This window comes from Myxocyprinus asiaticus, chromosome 24 (assembly GCF_019703515.2).
Source record: "Myxocyprinus asiaticus isolate MX2 ecotype Aquarium Trade chromosome 24, UBuf_Myxa_2, whole genome shotgun sequence".
Taxonomy (NCBI): Eukaryota; Metazoa; Chordata; class Actinopteri; order Cypriniformes; family Catostomidae; genus Myxocyprinus; species Myxocyprinus asiaticus.
In genome coordinates, this window is record NC_059367.1 from 25050033 (window position 1) to 25068377 (window position 18345).

An 18345-nucleotide genomic window follows, 5' to 3' on the forward strand; every position below is an offset into this window, starting at 1 on the left:
GGCCTGTAAAATATTTTTACTTGCCCTGCCAACATATTACTGGCTCTCCTATCAAATATGATAAGTAGTTGTAAAAAACCCACTGTCATGTAACTCCATAACAACTATAAATTCATAAACCCACTTTTGGATAAAACAAAGGCATATGGTGGAAAACATTACAGAATTGTTTATAATTTTCTACACCCACTGTGCACTTTATTAGGAACACCTGTACACCGATTTATTCATGCGATTATCTAATCGGCCAATCCTGTGGCAGCAATGCGTAAAATCATGCAAATACAGGTCAGGAGCTTCAGTTATGTTCACATCAACCATCAGAATGGGGAAAAAATTTGATCTTCGTGATTTAGACTGTGGCAAATGCCTTGTTGATGAGAGAGGTCAATGGAGAATGGCCAGACTGGTTCGAGTTGACAGAAAGGCTTCGGTAACTCAGATAACCACTCTGTACAATTGTAGTGAGCAGAATAGCATCTCAGAATGCACAACACGTCGAACCTTGAGTTAGATGAGCTTCAACAGCAGAAGATCACGTCAGGCACATTATTAGAACCATAGTGTTCCTAATAAAGTGCTCAGTGAGTGTATACAGTATTAGTCTGGTAGGTAACATTGCTTTGGTGAGATTTCCAAGTGAAGTCACCAAACAGAATTGCAAAAATAATTTTAAACAGATTTCCAGAAAACCACCTCCGTCTGCCGTTGGTTGGGCAAAACGGATATTCCCTCACCAAACTTATGCCATTTCTCTACCCAGTGCTGCTGTGTCGGGCTGGTCTGGATGCTTAAACACAGCAGTGCTTTGCTTTTCCACAGAGCCGCAGTGTTTAAATTTTTTAGGTAAATACAGCAACAAATGGCTAATTTATAGTTAAAGTGGTCATGTCATGAGGAATCAAATTTTCCTTGATATTATGACAAAAGGTTATTGTACTAAAAAATCATACTGTAAGTTTCAGAACTCAAACTTCCTCTCCTGTCTAAAAAGAGCTCTTATTGTTTCCACCCTGCAAATACAACTCATTTTGAAATCGGCCCCATAGTGACGTAGGAAAGGGATGTTCATTTGAATATCCCTGCCTCCACAACATATGTAATCATTGCAGTGAACTGATAGAGCGGGTTTCTTTAGTTTGCTTTTAACCAATGAAAAGATTAAGATGTCATGTAAGGTCCCCAGACGGTGTTGTGTTCCTGGTTGTGGAAAAACTGCTTCTCTGCATTGCCTAATGAAAGATCCCAACATTAGGAATGAGGACTTATGTTTGTTCGGCACATTTCTTTAAGGAGAACAAATATGATTCAGGCTTTGCAAGAAACTTGTATTGAAAGATGGAGCAGTGCCAACTATATCGACATGACAGTAATGCTGGTGAGTAACAAATTTAATACTACTGTTTAGTCTGTTTGTGTTTGTTTGAAATGTAAGGAACTGTGTAGTCAGCCGTTTATGTCACAAAATAAATCATGATCAGGCCCATTATCCCATATTTAAGCAGCAAAAAATTTGAGGCCGTTCCCCTGCCCCTGTTGACTGGTGAAATTTTCAGGTATTTCCCATATTTCCCATTACACGGCCACACAACAGAGGCAATCACCAAGATCGACCGTCCATTACAGCTGGATACAGATTTATTAACCCTTCACATTTGCAGCTTGTGTTAATCTGGACTATTTTCAAAGTTCTCAGCTTTGTATAACATTATTGTATAACCAAATCTTGTATGCCTAATAATATAAGTATTAAGGAGCAACAGTTTGTTCGACTTTGCTCAATTTACGGTTGTTGTTTCAGTCGGAACAGCTGCAGTAGGCCTAGTTTGATCGCGTGCTTCCCATAAATTGGGACTATTTATGATTGCCTGGACTGAGTGATTTTGTAAATCACTTGCACGTTTTCATTCTTTTATTCTTGGGAAAAACAGTTCCATTAGTGTTGGCAGAGGGTGTTTGAGCTTTAAAGATGTTAGCCAATCATAACACGGGACAGCACAGAAAACCGAGCGTTTCAGACAGAGGGACAGAGACAGGGTGGGGAAAGGTCATTTAATACTATATTATGACTGTTTTTCTGTGCAAAAACCTTTACTAACATTATAAGTGAACTTTAAGGAAAATAATTAAGTAAAAAAAAATCATGACATTACGATTTTAACTCTGCATATTAAGCTGAGATTGGAGAAGGTATTTTAACATAACACAAAAGTTCCTTTGAAACAGCACAATTTGCACCAACTATAAAAGCACATGTACGTGACTAAAGGATGACAACACAGTAATGGCATGATAGAGCAAGTGACAGTTCTGTCAACTGGCACAAACATTATATTCAACTGGCCTACATTTGATTCTCAATGCTAACTAAGATGCTAGGATAAAAAAAAAATGTGATCAACAATATTCTTCATCATTCTACAACAAGACATGTTTTGTTGGAGTTTACACTATCTACAGAGTTCATAGAGGTTGATTGAAAATGAAAGTCATATATCTTCAACTTGGGGCCGTCTCTTAGTGGCCCAAACAGAAGCTACTCTGTGTGGATGAAGGCAAGACATTGGCACATCGGCGGTGATGATTTAGTGGGCTAATAGGCACCCAGGGACTGCCAGCGTTAACCTAATGTATCCCTGTATCAAGTGTTGCAAATTTGGATGAGGTAGCATGGGGTCAGGCGACTCTGTAAAGGTCCAGTGTTAAGAAAAATTCTGCCTCCCACTGACTTTTCTCACCTTGAAAGGAGCTCTTTATTCATCCTTCATCTCCTGTTGGCCTTGCACACCATGCCGCTTTACTGCCTGGTGCGTTGGAAAAGAAAACAAATTTCGCAGATGTCAGGCTTTTTTCAGCTGTTACAAAAGCCGTCCTGCAAAAACGCAATCACCACATCCGTTTCTATCACGCTCTGCGTGCATCAGCCCCGATGACAGCATTCAGCAACGTGACAGGATTGGGATTTCTTAATTGGCCCTAAACCCTTCTTCCCGGCAGAGGTCTCGTAAAACGAAACGAAAGGAACGGATCTCAACAGCAGCGCTTGGATGAGTTAAAGTCGTGGCTTTCTCCTGGGGATGAAAAACATTCTAATTTATATCAATTTCCTCATTTGCATTCCATCAGAACCTGTATGGTTTTCCGACTCACTGCTCGGGATGCTGGAAAGGGGAGGTTTCACTGTCACATAAATGTTTTTCTTCCTAGGCCTGGCACAGTGGGTGCCTGCTGGCGGTGCGCCCATGCTCGAGGGGAGGCTAAGAGATGCATTTGCTGACTTGTGAATATCCCCCCTCTTAAAAATCCCAATAGAAGATGTCTCTGGGAGGGTACATGCAATAAAAATTTTGCTTGTCCCCATATCCTGCAGCTGGGTTATGACTTTATGAAGTTTATGAGAATTCAGTTGAATGGATTAGTTCTTACACCCTGTCTACACTTGATGGGAGTGGCACAGTGCAACGGGCCAAAAGCAAATCGTTCCCATTACGATCAATGGTGCTGTCTCAGCTGGATGCATAAGTCGTGTTGCGCCGACAGTAAACAACTATTTTGCGCTGCATATGCTGGTGTGCATCAAGGTGTCTCCACATGGCTCACATCAATGTTGCTAAATAAAGAAGGTCAAACAATATCAACTCTGACTCCGTTGCTGCTGACCTGCTAATGATAATCTGACAGTTCAGAAGACATTCTTTTTGGGCGATACCAGTGCTAAAATCAAAAACAAGACATGGTGGCAACAGCACTACAATAAAAGACACCAAAATCAAAAGTGTTGCATTTGTATTTATAAATATCAGAATAAACGATTCTTTGCCGAGTAATATAATTCATTATCCTAACTGTAGGCTTTTGCCGATGGCATGCAACGTAGCACCTTTGCACAATAATTCAGAGTGTGTGATCACAGGTATGTTAATAGTCATTTTATAACGGCTCCAAATGCAGCTCGTCCAATCAGAATTTAGAGTCGGAATTATCTGTTTTATATTAGACGATATCGAAAGCATATCGCAGCTGCAGAACTACAAATTAACTTTTTTGTTGTGCGCTCTGTATAGTTGTGTTGATAATTTGGCTGCCACAAGGTTTTTTCCTTGTGTTAGGCCCGACGTGTTAAAGTTCCAGAAGAATGGTGTAATTTTCTTCATGCGTGGACCAGAATTGTTTCTTGTGCAACAATGTATGTGTCTATGGAATGTAAAAAGGCTCAGATCCTTTGTATGGCTTCCAGTGTACAGTAAATTGGCAGGGCACATCTTGAATTGATGCAAAAAGCTGCGATCCTCAACATGCCTTTGCATTAGCTCGCTGGTTTTCATTAATCACGTAACTGACTTTAAAGAAGTGACTCTCTCCGTCTGCGTGGGAAAAGTTTTATTAAGGCCATCAAAACAGATTGTTCGCTCATAGTTCTGAGGGAAATTATGATTGAATTTTTTCATATTAGCTAATTGTTTAAACGTGTGATGGCAGATAACTGAGTGAATGGCTTACAGTCATTGTGCACTTAAACTGTCAATATTACTTAAGGAAAACCATTGTTGTGATCAACGCTAATGAGATCGAGAAGGATCTGGTGTTGAGATTTGATGAGGAAAATGAGACAAATACCATTTTTGACATCAGAAAGTTTGTTCGTGCTGAGCTTCTCTCAGCGACCATAAAGGGACTTCAAATGTTTTTTAATCTTTCAATAACTAATTCATATACACAGTCTAATGCAGCAACTCTTTTGAGACATGTGTATAATACATTAATAAAATGAATGAGGAATGAGGAAATAACAGATATTTAAGTTGACATAGAGATGTACAGCAAATGTGAAATGTGCATGCTAGTGCGAGAGTAAAGTGAGCAGATGCAGGGCGGGAGTTTAGGTGATGGTGTGTAGGTCGTTCATGGTGCATGCTGGTGGTGCTGATGTGATTGTTATTAAAACAGGTAGTGCAGAGTCAAATGTGACTGGATCTAAGGATGGGACCTTTTGGGATGCTAGATACTGACTGCTCTAAACCAGTATTATACAGTCAAATATTTTTGTATAGTGATGATCACTAACCTAAATAATGTCCCAGGCAGGTGTCTCATGTCATTTTGAAGTCTCTTACTTCTCATAAAATAAAATAATTTTACTTGAATCAATATTTTATATCCATTTATTTATTTACTTTGTAGCCATTCAATAAGTGGGATACTGTACATTCATCTGGTCATTATCACAAAATAAACCACTTTAGGTTGATACAAGACCGCTTGTAGCATATGCACAACTTCTTAACGTCTATTTATTTTGCGCTAGTGATTGGCTAACTGTACATTTTCCCTAACATAAGATATGGCTCAAAAATAAAAATTTTCAGTTGGACCATTTATTTGCTCTGAAGCACTGAATATATATTGCCATTGCATTTTATTTTTGATGATGCTGATTGCTATGATTTTTTTTAACTGATGTATCAAGTGTTTGTGTATGTGTTTACTATATTACAGAGCTCCACTAGTGAGGCACTGCATACGTTTCCTTTTGTGGGCCAGTTCCTGGGAAGACTTTGTTGGAACCCATGTGTTATTGCGGATGGTAAATTTACGACTCTTTTACACTGGGGTGTTTCCTAGTTGAGACAGAGAAATGTGTCTGCATGGGTTGGATATTTACACCAATTTTCCAATGAACCCTGTAGTGGCCTGCTGGGCATTTTTTCTGTTATTTTGGCTCTCTTTCTCAGCCTCTCTCTCTCTCTCTCTGTTTCTCTCTCTTTGTCTGATCACCTTTTCTTCACACAGTTAAAAAGTTATGATTTATTATTACAGTAGTTCATGCTCTGCTTTTCTTTAACACATATGTACATAGTGGGGTCCAAAGAGTCCACTGGTGAAAATGCTTCTGTTTTGCATTTTCTAATTTAATATAGGCCTAGTTTATTAATGACAAAATATATTAGCAGCATAACAATTTGAGAAAAAAAGTCGATTTGAAGAATGCGTGAGGATTTCAGAATTGATTAGTATAGATTTTGTATGTCTCCAGTTTGCTTTAATAGATTTAAGCTGGCATAGACTCAAGTTTGTGCAAAACCTGATCATCCATGTTATCCCTGAATGATTTAAGAATGTTTTAAAGAGCATCTTTTGTGCTTAAACATAAGCAAGGAAATCTAACCTTTTGTTCAAATGAGTTAACATAGCCTAAGTCACAAATTAGCTTTTTTCATTAGTGACCTAGAAATAGCAGAATCTTAAAAATGTATTTATCTATAAACATTTTTTTTTTTTAAATACTGTAAATTTTCAGGTTTAAATTAAATTTGAATCCCAGGTTTTTATGTGGACTCAGACTTTTAAACCCCACTCTGTACGGTGATTTGAAGAAGTATTTGCCCCCATCCTGATTTCTTCTATTTTTGTGTATTTTTCATACTAAATTGTTTTACATCTTCAAACGAGATGCAGTGGTGTGAAAAAGTGTTTGCCCCTTCCTGATTTCTTATTTTTTTGCATGTTTGTCACACTTAAATGTTTCAGATCATCAAACAAGTTTAAATATTAGTCAAAGATAACACATGTAAACACAAAATGCAGTTTTTAAATGAAGGTTGTTATTATTAAGGGAACACAAAATCCAAACCTATATGGCCCTGTGTGAAAAAGTGTTTGCCCCACCTGTTAAAACATAACTGTGGTTTATCACACCTGAGTTCAATTTCTGTAGCCACACCCAGGCCTGATTACTGCCACACCTGTTCTCAATCAAGAAATCACTTAAATAGGACCTGCCTGACAAAGTGAAGTAGACCAAAAGATCTTCAAAAGCTAGACATCATGCCGAGATCCAAAGAAATTCAGGAACAAATGAGAAAGAAAGTAATTGAGATCTATCAGTCTGGAAAAGGTTATAAAGCCATTTCTAAAGCTTTGGGACTCCAGAGAACCACAGTGAGAGCCATTATCCACAAATGGCGAAAACACGGAACAGTGGTGAACCTTCCCAGGAGTGGCCGGCCGACCAAAATTACCCCAAGAGTGCAGCGACGACTCATCCAAGAGGTCACAAAAGACCCCACAACAACATCCAAAGAACTGCAGGCCTCACTTGCCTCAGTTAAGGTCAGTGTTCATGACTACACCATAAGAAAGAGACTGGGCAAAAATGGCCTGCATGGCAGAGTTCCAAGATGAAAACCACTGCTGAGCAAAAAGAACATTAAGGCTCGTCTCATTTTTGCCAGAAAACATCTTGATGATCCCCAAGACTTTTGGGAAAATACCCTGTGGACTGACGAGACAAAAGTTGAGCTTTTTGGAAGGTGTGTATCCCATTACATCTGGCGTAAAAGTAACGCCGCATTTCAGAAAAAGAACATCATACCAACAGTAAAATATGGTGGTGGTAGTGTGATGGTCTGGGGCTGTTTTGCTGCTTCAGGACCTGGAAGACTTGCTGTGATAAATGGAACCATGAATTCTGCTGTCTACCAAAAAATCCTGAAGGAGAATGTCCGGCCATCTGTTCGTGACCTCAAGCTGAAGCGAATTTGGGTTCTGCAGCAGGACAATGATCCAAAACACACCAGCAAGTCCACCTCTGAATGGCTGAAGAAAAACAAAATGAAGACTTTGGAGTGGCCTAGTCAAAGTCCTGACCTGAATCCTATTGAGATGCTGTGGCATGACCTTAAAAAGGCAGTTCATGCTCGAAAACCCTCCAATGTGGCTGAGTTACAACAATTCTGCAAAGATGAGTGGGCCAAAATTCCTCCACAGCGCTGTAAAAGACTCATTGCAAGTTATCGCAAACGCTTGATTGCAGTTGTTGCTGCTAAGGGTGGCCCAACCAGTTATTAGGTTTAGGGGGCAATCACTTTTTCACACAGGGCCATGTAGGTTTGGATTTTGTTTTCCCTTAATAATAACAACCTTCATTTAATGCATTTTGTGTTTACTTGTGTTATCTTTGACTAATATTTAAACTTGTTTGATGATCTGAAACATTTAAGTGTGACAAACATGCAAAAAAATAAGAAATCAGGAAGGGGGCAAACACTTTTTCACACCACTGTGTAACATAAATAAAGGCAACCTGAGTAAACACAAAATACAGTTTTCAAATAAATAAATAAATAAATAAATATATATATTTTTTTATTGAAGCAAAAAAGTTATCCTACACCTATATCACCCATGTGAAAAACTAACTGCCCCCTTAAACTTAATAGCTGGTTGTGCCACCTTTAGCAGCAACAACTGCAACCAAACACTTCCGATAACTGGAGATCAGTCTTTCACAACGCTCTGGTGGAATTTTGGCCCACTCTTCTTTGCAGAACTGCTTTAATTCAGCCACATTGGAGGTTTTTTGAGCATGAACTGTCCGTTTAAGGTCCTGCCACAGCATCTCAATCGGGTTCAAGTCAGGACTTTGACTAGGCCACTCCAAAACATTAATTTTGCTGCTTTTGTGCCATTCAGAGGTTGACTTACTCCTATGCTTTGGATCATTGTCTTGCTGCATAATCCAGTTGCGCTTGAGCTTCAACTCACAGACTGATGACCGGATGTTATCCTTTAGGATGTTCTGCTAGAGAGCAGAATTCATGTTTCCCTCAATTATTGCAAGTCGCCCTGGCCCTGGCCCTGAAGCAGCAAAGCATCCCCACACCATCACACTACCATCACCATGCTTGACTGTAGGTATGATGTTCTTTTTGTGTAATTCTGTGATTGATTTACGGCAGATATAACAGGACCCCTATCTTCCAAACAGTTCCACTTTCGACTCATCAGTCCACAGAACCTTCTCCCAAAAGGTTTGAGGATCATCAAGGTATGTTTTGGGAAAAATCAGAGAAGCCTTAATGTTCTTCTGTGTTGGAGCCTGGGTAGCTCAGCAAGTAAAGACGCTGACTACCACAACTGGAGTTGCAAGTTCGAATCCAGGGCATGCTGAGTGACTCCAGTTAGGCTTCCTAAGCAACCAGTTGGCCCAGTTGCTAAGGTTGGTAGAGTCACGTTGGGTTAACTTCCTTGTGGTCGCTATAATGTGGCTCTCGCTCTCGGTGGGGCACATGGTGAGTTGTGTGTGGATGCTGCGGAGAATAGCATGAGCCTCCACACACACTAGGTCTCCGCGGTAACGTGCTCAACAAGCCACGTGATAAGATGCGTGGATTGACTGTCTCAGACGCTTAGGCAACCAGTTGGCCCAGTTGCTAAGGTTGGTAGAGTCACGTTGGGTTAACTTCCTTGTGGTCGCTATAATGTGGCTCTCGCTCTCGGTGGGGCACATGGTGAGTTGTGTGTGGATGCTGCGGAGAATAGCATGAGCCTCCACACACACTAGGTCTCCGCGGTAACGTGCTCAACAAGCCACGTGATAAGATGCGTGGATTGACTGTCTCAGACGCTTAGGCAACTGAGATTCGTCCTCTGCCACCCAGACTGAGGTGAGTCACAACGCCACCACGATGACTTAGAACACATTGGGAATTGGGCATGCCAAAAATTGGGGAGAAAAATAAAAAAAGAATGTTCTTCTGGGTTAGCAGTGGTTTTCATCTCGCCACTCTTCCATGGATGGCATTTTTGTCCAGTGTCTTTCTGATAGTGGTTTCTCCATTTGGAGATAATGGCTCTCACTGTGGTTCTTTGGGGTTCCAGAGCCTTTAGGATTAGCTTTGTAATCCTTCCCAGACTGATGTATTTCAATCACCTTTTTCCTCATCATTTCTGGAATTTCTTTCGACCTTGGCATAGTGTGCTACTGGGTGAGATCTTTTAGCCAACTTCACGCTGCTGAAAAAGTTCTATTTAGTTGTTGATTTGATTGAACAGGGCTGGCAGTAATCAAGCCTGGCTGTGTCTAGTCCAGCTGAACCCCATTATGAATGCAGTTTCATAGATTTGGGGATTTAGTAACTAAGGGGGAAAATACTTTTTCACACAGGCCCAGTTGGTATTGGATAACTTTTTTGCTTCAATAAATAACATTATAATTTAAAAACTGTATTTTATGTTTACTCAGACTGACTTTGTTTAATGTTAGATTTTGGTTGAATTTTTTTTTAAACAATTTAGTATGAGATATACACAAAAACAGAAGAAATCAGGATACTTTATCACAGCACTGTACATCTTTTTTCTAAGTGTCAGAGTTTAGCCTACATTGTGCCTTATCATAAATGTATGCATGTGTGTTTATGGGTTACCTATTACAAATTAATAATGTGGCGATTTTCACATCTTATAAATGGCATTTTGTCCTGTGGTGTTATGTATGCATGCTCAGAGAGGAGCCAGAGTCTCCTGCTGCGCTGTTTGAGCTGTCTGTACAGCGCTGAACCTCTGAATGCTGTTGAACGAAAAGCCAACATGTGGATCAAGGTAAAGCCAACGCAGTTTCACCTCTTCACTAACCCTTGGACTTATGAATAATCTAAAATAGTTAAATTAAATTACCATATTATCATTGCATCTTAACATCCCAAAAGACACAATAAAAAATTTGGAATACACTGGTTGGTTAATTCGAAGTGTGTTTGATCCAGTGACGAAGGGTCTCTGGAGGAATCATAAAAATTCCATTAAAAAGTTCATGTGTGAATGTGTCCGATCATTAAATTTTCATTCAAAAAGAAAAAATCTGGCTGATAAGATTTTTGAGCACATAACTGGAAATTTTGAAGCCCTTTTTGTTCATTTGAAGCACATAACCTTTTTTTTTTTGTAGTGTAACTTATAAAAGTCCAGCTCATCCAGACCCATATAACAGTTTTCAAACTGCCAAAATGTTTTAGAAATTCCCTATGTACACTTCATATTTAAAGAAATGTAATCCGAGAATAGGTGGGTGAGGGGTGTGATGGAGTTCACACAGATGGTGTACCATCAGCAGTACAGAACCACTCACATTTTTGCCAGATTAGAACGTGTGTGTGCGTTCGTTTGATTATTTTTTTCATCTAATAAGGCATAGCGCTAATTGAAGCAGGGCTTTTAAAGTCAACTTTTAATTTGCCAGATGTTATTTGACCTATACAAAGGAAAGTGGAGACTCTGAGGGAGGTGTGGGTTCTCTGTCAGCTGTTGAGATATGGCATTTAATATTATAATATTTATTTACTTAGCCAACAATTTTTGGTGCAGCAGTGTGTGTACTGTATGTATGGGTTATGGAAAAAAAGAGCAGGGCAAAAAGACGAAGAGATTAGGACTAGCTTTGTTTGAGGAAGTTACGGATTATAGGCACTAGGGTTGCACGGTAGACCGGTTCTACGGTAGTATTGCGATATTAAAGCTTCAAAATACTGCCGGTGCCACAGTATTTTTTTAAACTGTAGTACCGTCAATACGGTAGTACCGTAAATTATGTTGTATATGTGGTAGTAAATATTATTTTAGCTAAGACCTGTGTGCATTTGAATCAGACCTGTGTGCAATAACATTAAAAATATAGTGTTTTCGAGTGGCGTCCCCTTCATGCAGTGCCCTTTAAGAGCGCAGAATGCTGCCCCTTATATGGTATTGTTTATTTGTCAATGTGTGGTTTTCCCATGCTTCAAACACACATTTGAATCCCAGCGTGTTAATTTGGTGGTCGTGTCTCTTAATGGGTAATATGGATTTAAGTGAAACTTTGGAGAGTGAGATGCTTTTTACATAATTCAAGTAGCGAGATTTTTAATTATTTTGGGTTTTGGCTGATAAGACTGGGAAAACCGATCTGCCATGAATGCCAACAGAGATTTCAAGCCAAAGGGGGAAACACCAGCAACCTTATTAAAAACCTTCAGACACATCCCACTGCCTCTGTGTCAGAATACACACGGGTGTGCCACTTAATTTAACCCAAGTGCTTTATCTTAACATTTACAGATTTAATGTTTCTCTGAAGAATTTTGCTAAGTTTGCACTTATGATTAGATCGCGTTCCTGGGCCGTGTGTGTTTGTGTGTGTACTCTGCACTCGTGCTACTGTTTACCAGGAGAGAGGGGCTGAAATGACTGCTCAAAACAGTCTTTTCAGCGTTACAATATCGTTATTTTTATGTTACCAACAATCAAATAATCAGAAATAATGGAATAAAAGTTTAAAGCAGTTGCCGTTTGAACTGGCTGTTTTGATGCGGCAAAGTTTTTTTTTATTTTTTATGTCAAACTAAGAATGTATTAGGTAACAAGTTAGTCCATTGACCCTTCTCCTAATTCATCCATCAGTTATTTTCACCACTTCTGGAGCAACAAGTGGAATGGCTAGTTTCTAAGAACCACCTTTGCTATGACAAACTGTGTTAAGAATTAACACACTATTGTGTGGTATTGTGATACTACTTGGTATCGTGATACTTTAGCTGGTATAGTATCGTAAGATATGTTTATGGTATCGTGACAAGCCTAGGCACATGAGCATTTAGTTGATAGATAAAACATGGGTTGAGGTTTTGTTTTGAAAAGAGACTGGCCAAAAGAGCCATGTCATTGTGCTGTCAGGAGCATTTGGGTTTTATCTCTGTTTGGGTCTCTATAAGACTTGACTTTTCACTACTTGTACACCGCTTCCTGCTACTTCCTGCCTGACATCTTGCCTGTCCTTGAATGCTGTTCTCTTATTTTTATGTTCTAGTTTTTGTTGCAGTGTTAATGGACTGTGCATTTTTCCATTTACCCCACCCTAGTTTTTTCTGAGCACTGTTTTCTGTCCCTGTCAGCGTATGAAAGCTCACCCTTCATGTCAATCAGCATGGGTTACAATATGTGTTCCTCATTTTGTTCCTCTTATATGATTCTATTTGACCCCCTGATATGATTCTAATTGACCCCCACAGAGCTGTGATGTCAATGAAGGCCTGTATTCCTCAGCATGACTAAACAAACAGTTCTATCACTCAAAGTCAGTTTGGTCGTGTTTACGAGTGTTTGGCATTATTTTATTTTTTGTTTTCAAGTGGGTGGTTTTGCCTCAAAGAAAAGACTAGGAAGAATGGTGGTGCTTCCACAAAGCCATGGACCAAAGTCTCTTCTGTCATTAAAGTCTGTTGCCCATTCTCCCATGATCCTTTACTTTCAAGTGCCAGTTGGCTCATTGTAGCCACATCAGAGAGACCAGGCCATGTTTGATGGCCCCTCTACGTCAGGGCTCCTGGAGCTCTGGAAGCTGTCCTCAAGCAGACTTGCGTGATCTCTTCAAGTACATTGTCCTTTGCAGAAGACTGTTTCAGGTCATAATCAAGTCATAATGACTCAGTCTTTAATCATCTTTGCCAGTGTTGCAGAGAATAGCCCCTGCACCGTTGTTCAGCAGCGGCACTCTGCCACTACTGAATCTTCAGCACCACAGCAAAAGAAATTATGTTTTACCAAGGTTTTGAGCTTGGAGTTTGAATGTAAGGAGATAAAGAACACATACCGTGAAATAAGTATTAGGCAACTGCATTTATTTTTATACGCTGTGTACCACACTAACAAAAGTCCATCAAATTCCTTTATTCTACATTATTTTGACTGTCAACACAGCAGCACCAAATAAAAAAGGAGAATTCTGTAGGAAACACTGGTCTCTGCTTACCTCACATTTGAAACAGCGTCAATTTCTTCTGTTCGAATACTTTCTTTTTGTTACTTGGTCTTTTGATGTATCAATCTCTCTTTTTCAAAACCCCTAAGAATTAAACTTAGGGATGTAACTTGTCCTACACTGTTTATTCTACAGAATACCATGAATGATGCCTCTAATCATGACGCTTTTTGAGGAGAGGTATGCATTTACTTTAAGTGATCAGATTTGCAGAGTTTATTAAGGAATTTGAGCCATTTCTAAGGACCAACAAATCAGACTTGGAGGTGGGCTGTTCTGACTTGGGCTAGTAAATAACCATGTTGCAACCACCCAAAACATCATAGCAATAATATAGCAATGTGCTAATAACCAATCTTAGAAACCACATACCATTCTCCTGGCAGCCACCAACACCTTAGTATTGTTGCTGTGACTTTTGAACTACTCCGGTTCAGAAAATGTTGAAAAATCTATTTTTTTATTTTCTGTCTTTGAGGTATGCAAGATCTCAAAATTAATTTATTTAAAAAAAAAGTATATATTTTTTTTATTTTATATTTGGCTAAAGGAGTCTTTTGATGTTTTGATCAAAGCAATACATCAGACAACATCTGAAAAGTTTTTTAAATTTGCTGTTTACAAACTTTCTGTTTGCTTTGTGTAATTTTAGGATTATTGTAAGAGAGTTATTTTGAGGCTTGGCATCTGTATCATTTAGTACTGTCTAAATTACCTTTTTGAAGAAGAACAGCAACATCTCTACCTCATGCCGGAGAAAATAGGCCACATTTCAATGGGCTGTGCTGTAGCCAAAGCCGAGCTTAGACTTTAGTGTGATCTGTAGTGTTTTTGCAGTTCAGATGGTAGTAATTGAGCCTCTGGGCCTGTGGAGGACATCTTAGTATACTGTAAACCTAAAGAAACCACATGGCCCCACCACAAGCAGACATGTTTTCTGTCATAGCTCCAGGCATGTCCTTTTCAAAAACAGACAGGCCTTGCCACCAGATCCATTGTACTTTTCACTCTTTATCATTAGCCTCCCCCATAAACCGAGCGTGTTGTTTTAATAGGCTGTCATCAGCATTGTTTTATATTATATGTGTGTTCTGGACAGAATTTGTTGTGTCATCTGATATCAGAGGAGGAGGGCAGTGTAGCTCATGCCACAGGAAAACATGCTGGATCAGCACCTAAACAATACTACGAGGAAGCTCTTGAGAAGGTTAGGAAATTGCTGTTTCAAGCTGATTTTAAAATCATTTTTTGAAATTACTAGGCTGTTTTACAAACTTTTTTTCTGCTGTCACTTTCAGGTGGTGTCATTAATGATTGAGAAGGTCATTAAAAGCTTTGACAGTTTGCCAAACTCATCAGCAAGGTTACCATAAACACCATCCCGACTGCCCTTTCAGTTGCCTGAGACAACACCTATTTGTCAAATATCACATTAGGACATATACATTGAAATTTACCTTTTTATTGACTTATGAAAGATGTTGAATTGCATGGCAGTCAAACAATCAAATTTTTTTCTGTAATATTATTTTGCACTGAGAACCAATTATTTACTGTTTATTAGAAAGATCCAATCACACCTCAATTGCAATTGTTTGTTGTAGATGTTCATATGGGAACATTAACACCATGTCAATGGCATGTGTTCCCTTGGTCACACGTCCTCAGATGTCACCTCTGATTAGTGGTCTGTTAAAGCATTCCATATTGTGTGTTTCTTCCTGTCTGAACGAAGAGTTCATTGAGGCAGTCAACGAGGCCTGGCTCAGGTAAATGTGTATAAAACATTACAATACAACAACATCTTTAGCTACCAGCCTTTAATTGCCACTCTGTAATTATGTATGAGTTTTCTCTCTTTTTCTCTCACAGGAAAAGGCATGTGATAGATGAAGAGGCTGTGGTGGCCCTGTGGTGTCATAGCCCCACTTTTTTGGAGGGGGCAGCACTAAAGTTACTGGAATCTGTCTTGTCTGACCCTGAAACAGTGACACAGAATTTGGAGAAGCATGTTAATGAATCGTTACTGGTAAGCAAGTTTTCCCCTGCATTACAACTGCATATTAATTTTTACACAGAGTGTTGTTAATTCTTTAGTATTACCATTTTAGCCTGTGGTAGTTTTATATATTAGGGATCCAATAATCGAACTCAGTGAAAGTCTGGGATTTAAAATCCGATTAAACCTGGGAAGAAAGTTTATTTCCAGCAATGTTTAATTCCAGGTTAACCCGTGCCCTCAGAGAAAAGAACAATTATCAAAATAATTAATTTTATTAATAATGACAGTCTTGACAAACACACAATAGGTATTGTTTTAAAGCTTAGAAACTCTACTTTACTTTGGCATTATGACCAAAACTGAACAAGTGTTTTGAAATTTGCAGACAAATCAGAAGTGTTCCGTTTGGATAATTTATTAATAATTTTGCACTGCACATATTATTGTAATCTGTAAAAACATCAAACTGATCAAATAGCCATGTGCCATATGTCGTTGGAAAGCTCTCAAAGAGTAGAATACAACCAGCCTATTAGTTTTACTCAGAAAAAAATATAGCAAGTAATAGCTATGGATATGTCTTTGACATGTTACATGTAAACAGGTGTTGCTTATATGTCGCGTTTTTGCATATAACTTCACAAAAATTAACGGAACATAAAATATCCCATACCATTACTTTAGAGGAGGTGATTATCTTTAAAGCGAGCCCACACACAACGTAATCAGATGCATAGACCATTAGACAATCCACACGTAGTATAATGTGCACACAACACATAATGTGCTATCTGGCTAAAAACACTTTAGCTTTCTTGGATCAGAAGACTTCATTGGAAATGATAAGGTACGTTGTCCAGTGTCATGGAACGCTGTGGAATCCATTAGGATCATATTAGAATTCAGATCACTGCAACCAGAGGTGGAAGTCATCCAAATATTGGCAGAGAGGATCGCTCACTCTAATTACAAATGGCCACCAGGAGATGGCGCCAAGGACATGCCACAGACTCAATGATGGCTCAAATGTCACAGAATGGAACTGAATGAAATCTCGTTACTCATGCCTGCATGCTTTGGAGAGAGAGCATACCTTTAGTCATTGTTGTATTTGCATGTGTAATTAGTTCTCTTGTTCAATAGTTATGTTTTATTTGTTTGGAGATGTTTTTGGACACCAGGATAAATTATTTTTATAATGCTAATCTTTTGATTGCTTTGTCGGATCAATGCAAAATTTTACTCAGTTACAGTTGACATGATTGGGAACAAAACAAAAGCAGTTTTTCAGAGCCACCTTATTTACACTCAGAGATATATAATGTCAAATCAGAAAAAGTAAATTTTTGATTTTTCAGCAGTTTCTTAGGCTGAGAGTCTCAGAATTTATCATTAATCTGTATCATTAATTTTTTTTTTTTTTTTAAGTTTTCTTTACAATGATACCAAACACTTGACCCTCCTTGTTTTTTATTTTGTTTTTGTCGAGTTATAAGCCTTTAATTTTGGGAATGCCACTGAAACAGGAAATCTTTAAAAACACCCTCAGAGCTTAAAAGGTTAAAACCTGTGAATAAAGTTTATTTCCAGGTTTAACCACAGTTATTTTTGACAGCAACTAGTAATGAATGTCTCATACTATTTACTTTGGTTGCTAATTTATTTGGTGCTGCTGTGCTGACAGTCAAAATATGGTAGTAAAAAACTAATTTGATGGTCTGTTGTTAGTGTGGTACACAGCGTATAAAGATTAATGCTGTTGCCTGTTACGCAGGCAACCTTTTGAAAACACAGACGAACAGTGTGACGTTAACCAGGTCCATGTTGGGTACACATCATCAGCAATGTTAAAACACACATCTTTATGAGGCTCTTTCAACTTTTGATTTTCATTCCAACAGAGAAACTGAAATCAAGACCTTATTTACATACAGTGTTGTTCAAAAGTCCAATTAAGGGTCAACATGTGAAATGCTTTCATTTTGCATTTTTCTTATTTTATCATAAAAAAATTTGCTGTAATGACAGCATGCCCCCAAGTAGGGATGCACCGATACCACTTTTTCTCTTCCGATCCGATTCTGATATCTGAAATCTAAGTATCGGCCGATACCGATCCCAAGACGATACCAGTGTTGTTTTTTTCATAATCAGTTTAGAATATCTATACCTCACTGACTGATGATAATTATATAGGAAACACAAACCTTTAACTACACATTATTTCAATATAAATGTACAAACTATTAAGAAAAACTTTATTGTTAACCAGTCTACTGGATAATGCTGCAGCAAAATTAACAGTAATTCCGTCTAAGTGTTCAGTAGAAAAGAAGGCATTTTTTTCTTTTTTTTTTTTTGGGCAAAAAACATTCAACTTGTATCTGGACTTTAAAGGATTCAGATCTTCTTTTTTTGTTCAATTTAGTTGTAAGATATCAGTTCACTTTTCATTCACAGTTATTTTTTGGAACCCATTAAACTTAAATATTGTTATAATTTGTAAACAAATAATAATAATAACACAGTAGTTTAATTAGATTTTTATTCAAATTCTGGTTTATAATAAATTATAAGTGAACCGAACTATTGCATCTACATCTGAAATGTTCGTGAGTAGCGCTCAAATGTTGTGCAACATGTGAAGGCTAAAAATAGCCACGAGTGTGTGTGCAAACAGAGATATTATATAATCATGTAATATATCATATTATATATTTACTTATTAAACACAGCCTTTTGTGATTCACAGAACTATCGCATGTCTTCA

The 18345-nt window shown here is 38.4% G+C and overlaps 1 protein-coding gene across 4 annotated transcripts in view; it reads left to right on the top strand.

Annotated features, from left to right (window-relative positions):
• Positions 1-18345, top strand: part of fancc (FA complementation group C) — a 50344-nt gene that overhangs the window by 18876 nt on the left and 13123 nt on the right. For all 4 annotated transcript variants that reach the window (XM_051653326.1, XM_051653328.1, XM_051653327.1 and 1 more), the window contains exons 3-8: positions 5497-5584; positions 10289-10383; positions 14673-14780; positions 14872-14936; positions 15178-15342; positions 15446-15602. In XM_051653326.1, the coding sequence (XP_051509286.1) occupies positions 5497-5584; positions 10289-10383; positions 14673-14780; positions 14872-14936; positions 15178-15342; positions 15446-15602 (678 nt within the window). The remainder of the gene's footprint in view (positions 1-5496; positions 5585-10288; positions 10384-14672; positions 14781-14871; positions 14937-15177; positions 15343-15445; positions 15603-18345) is intronic.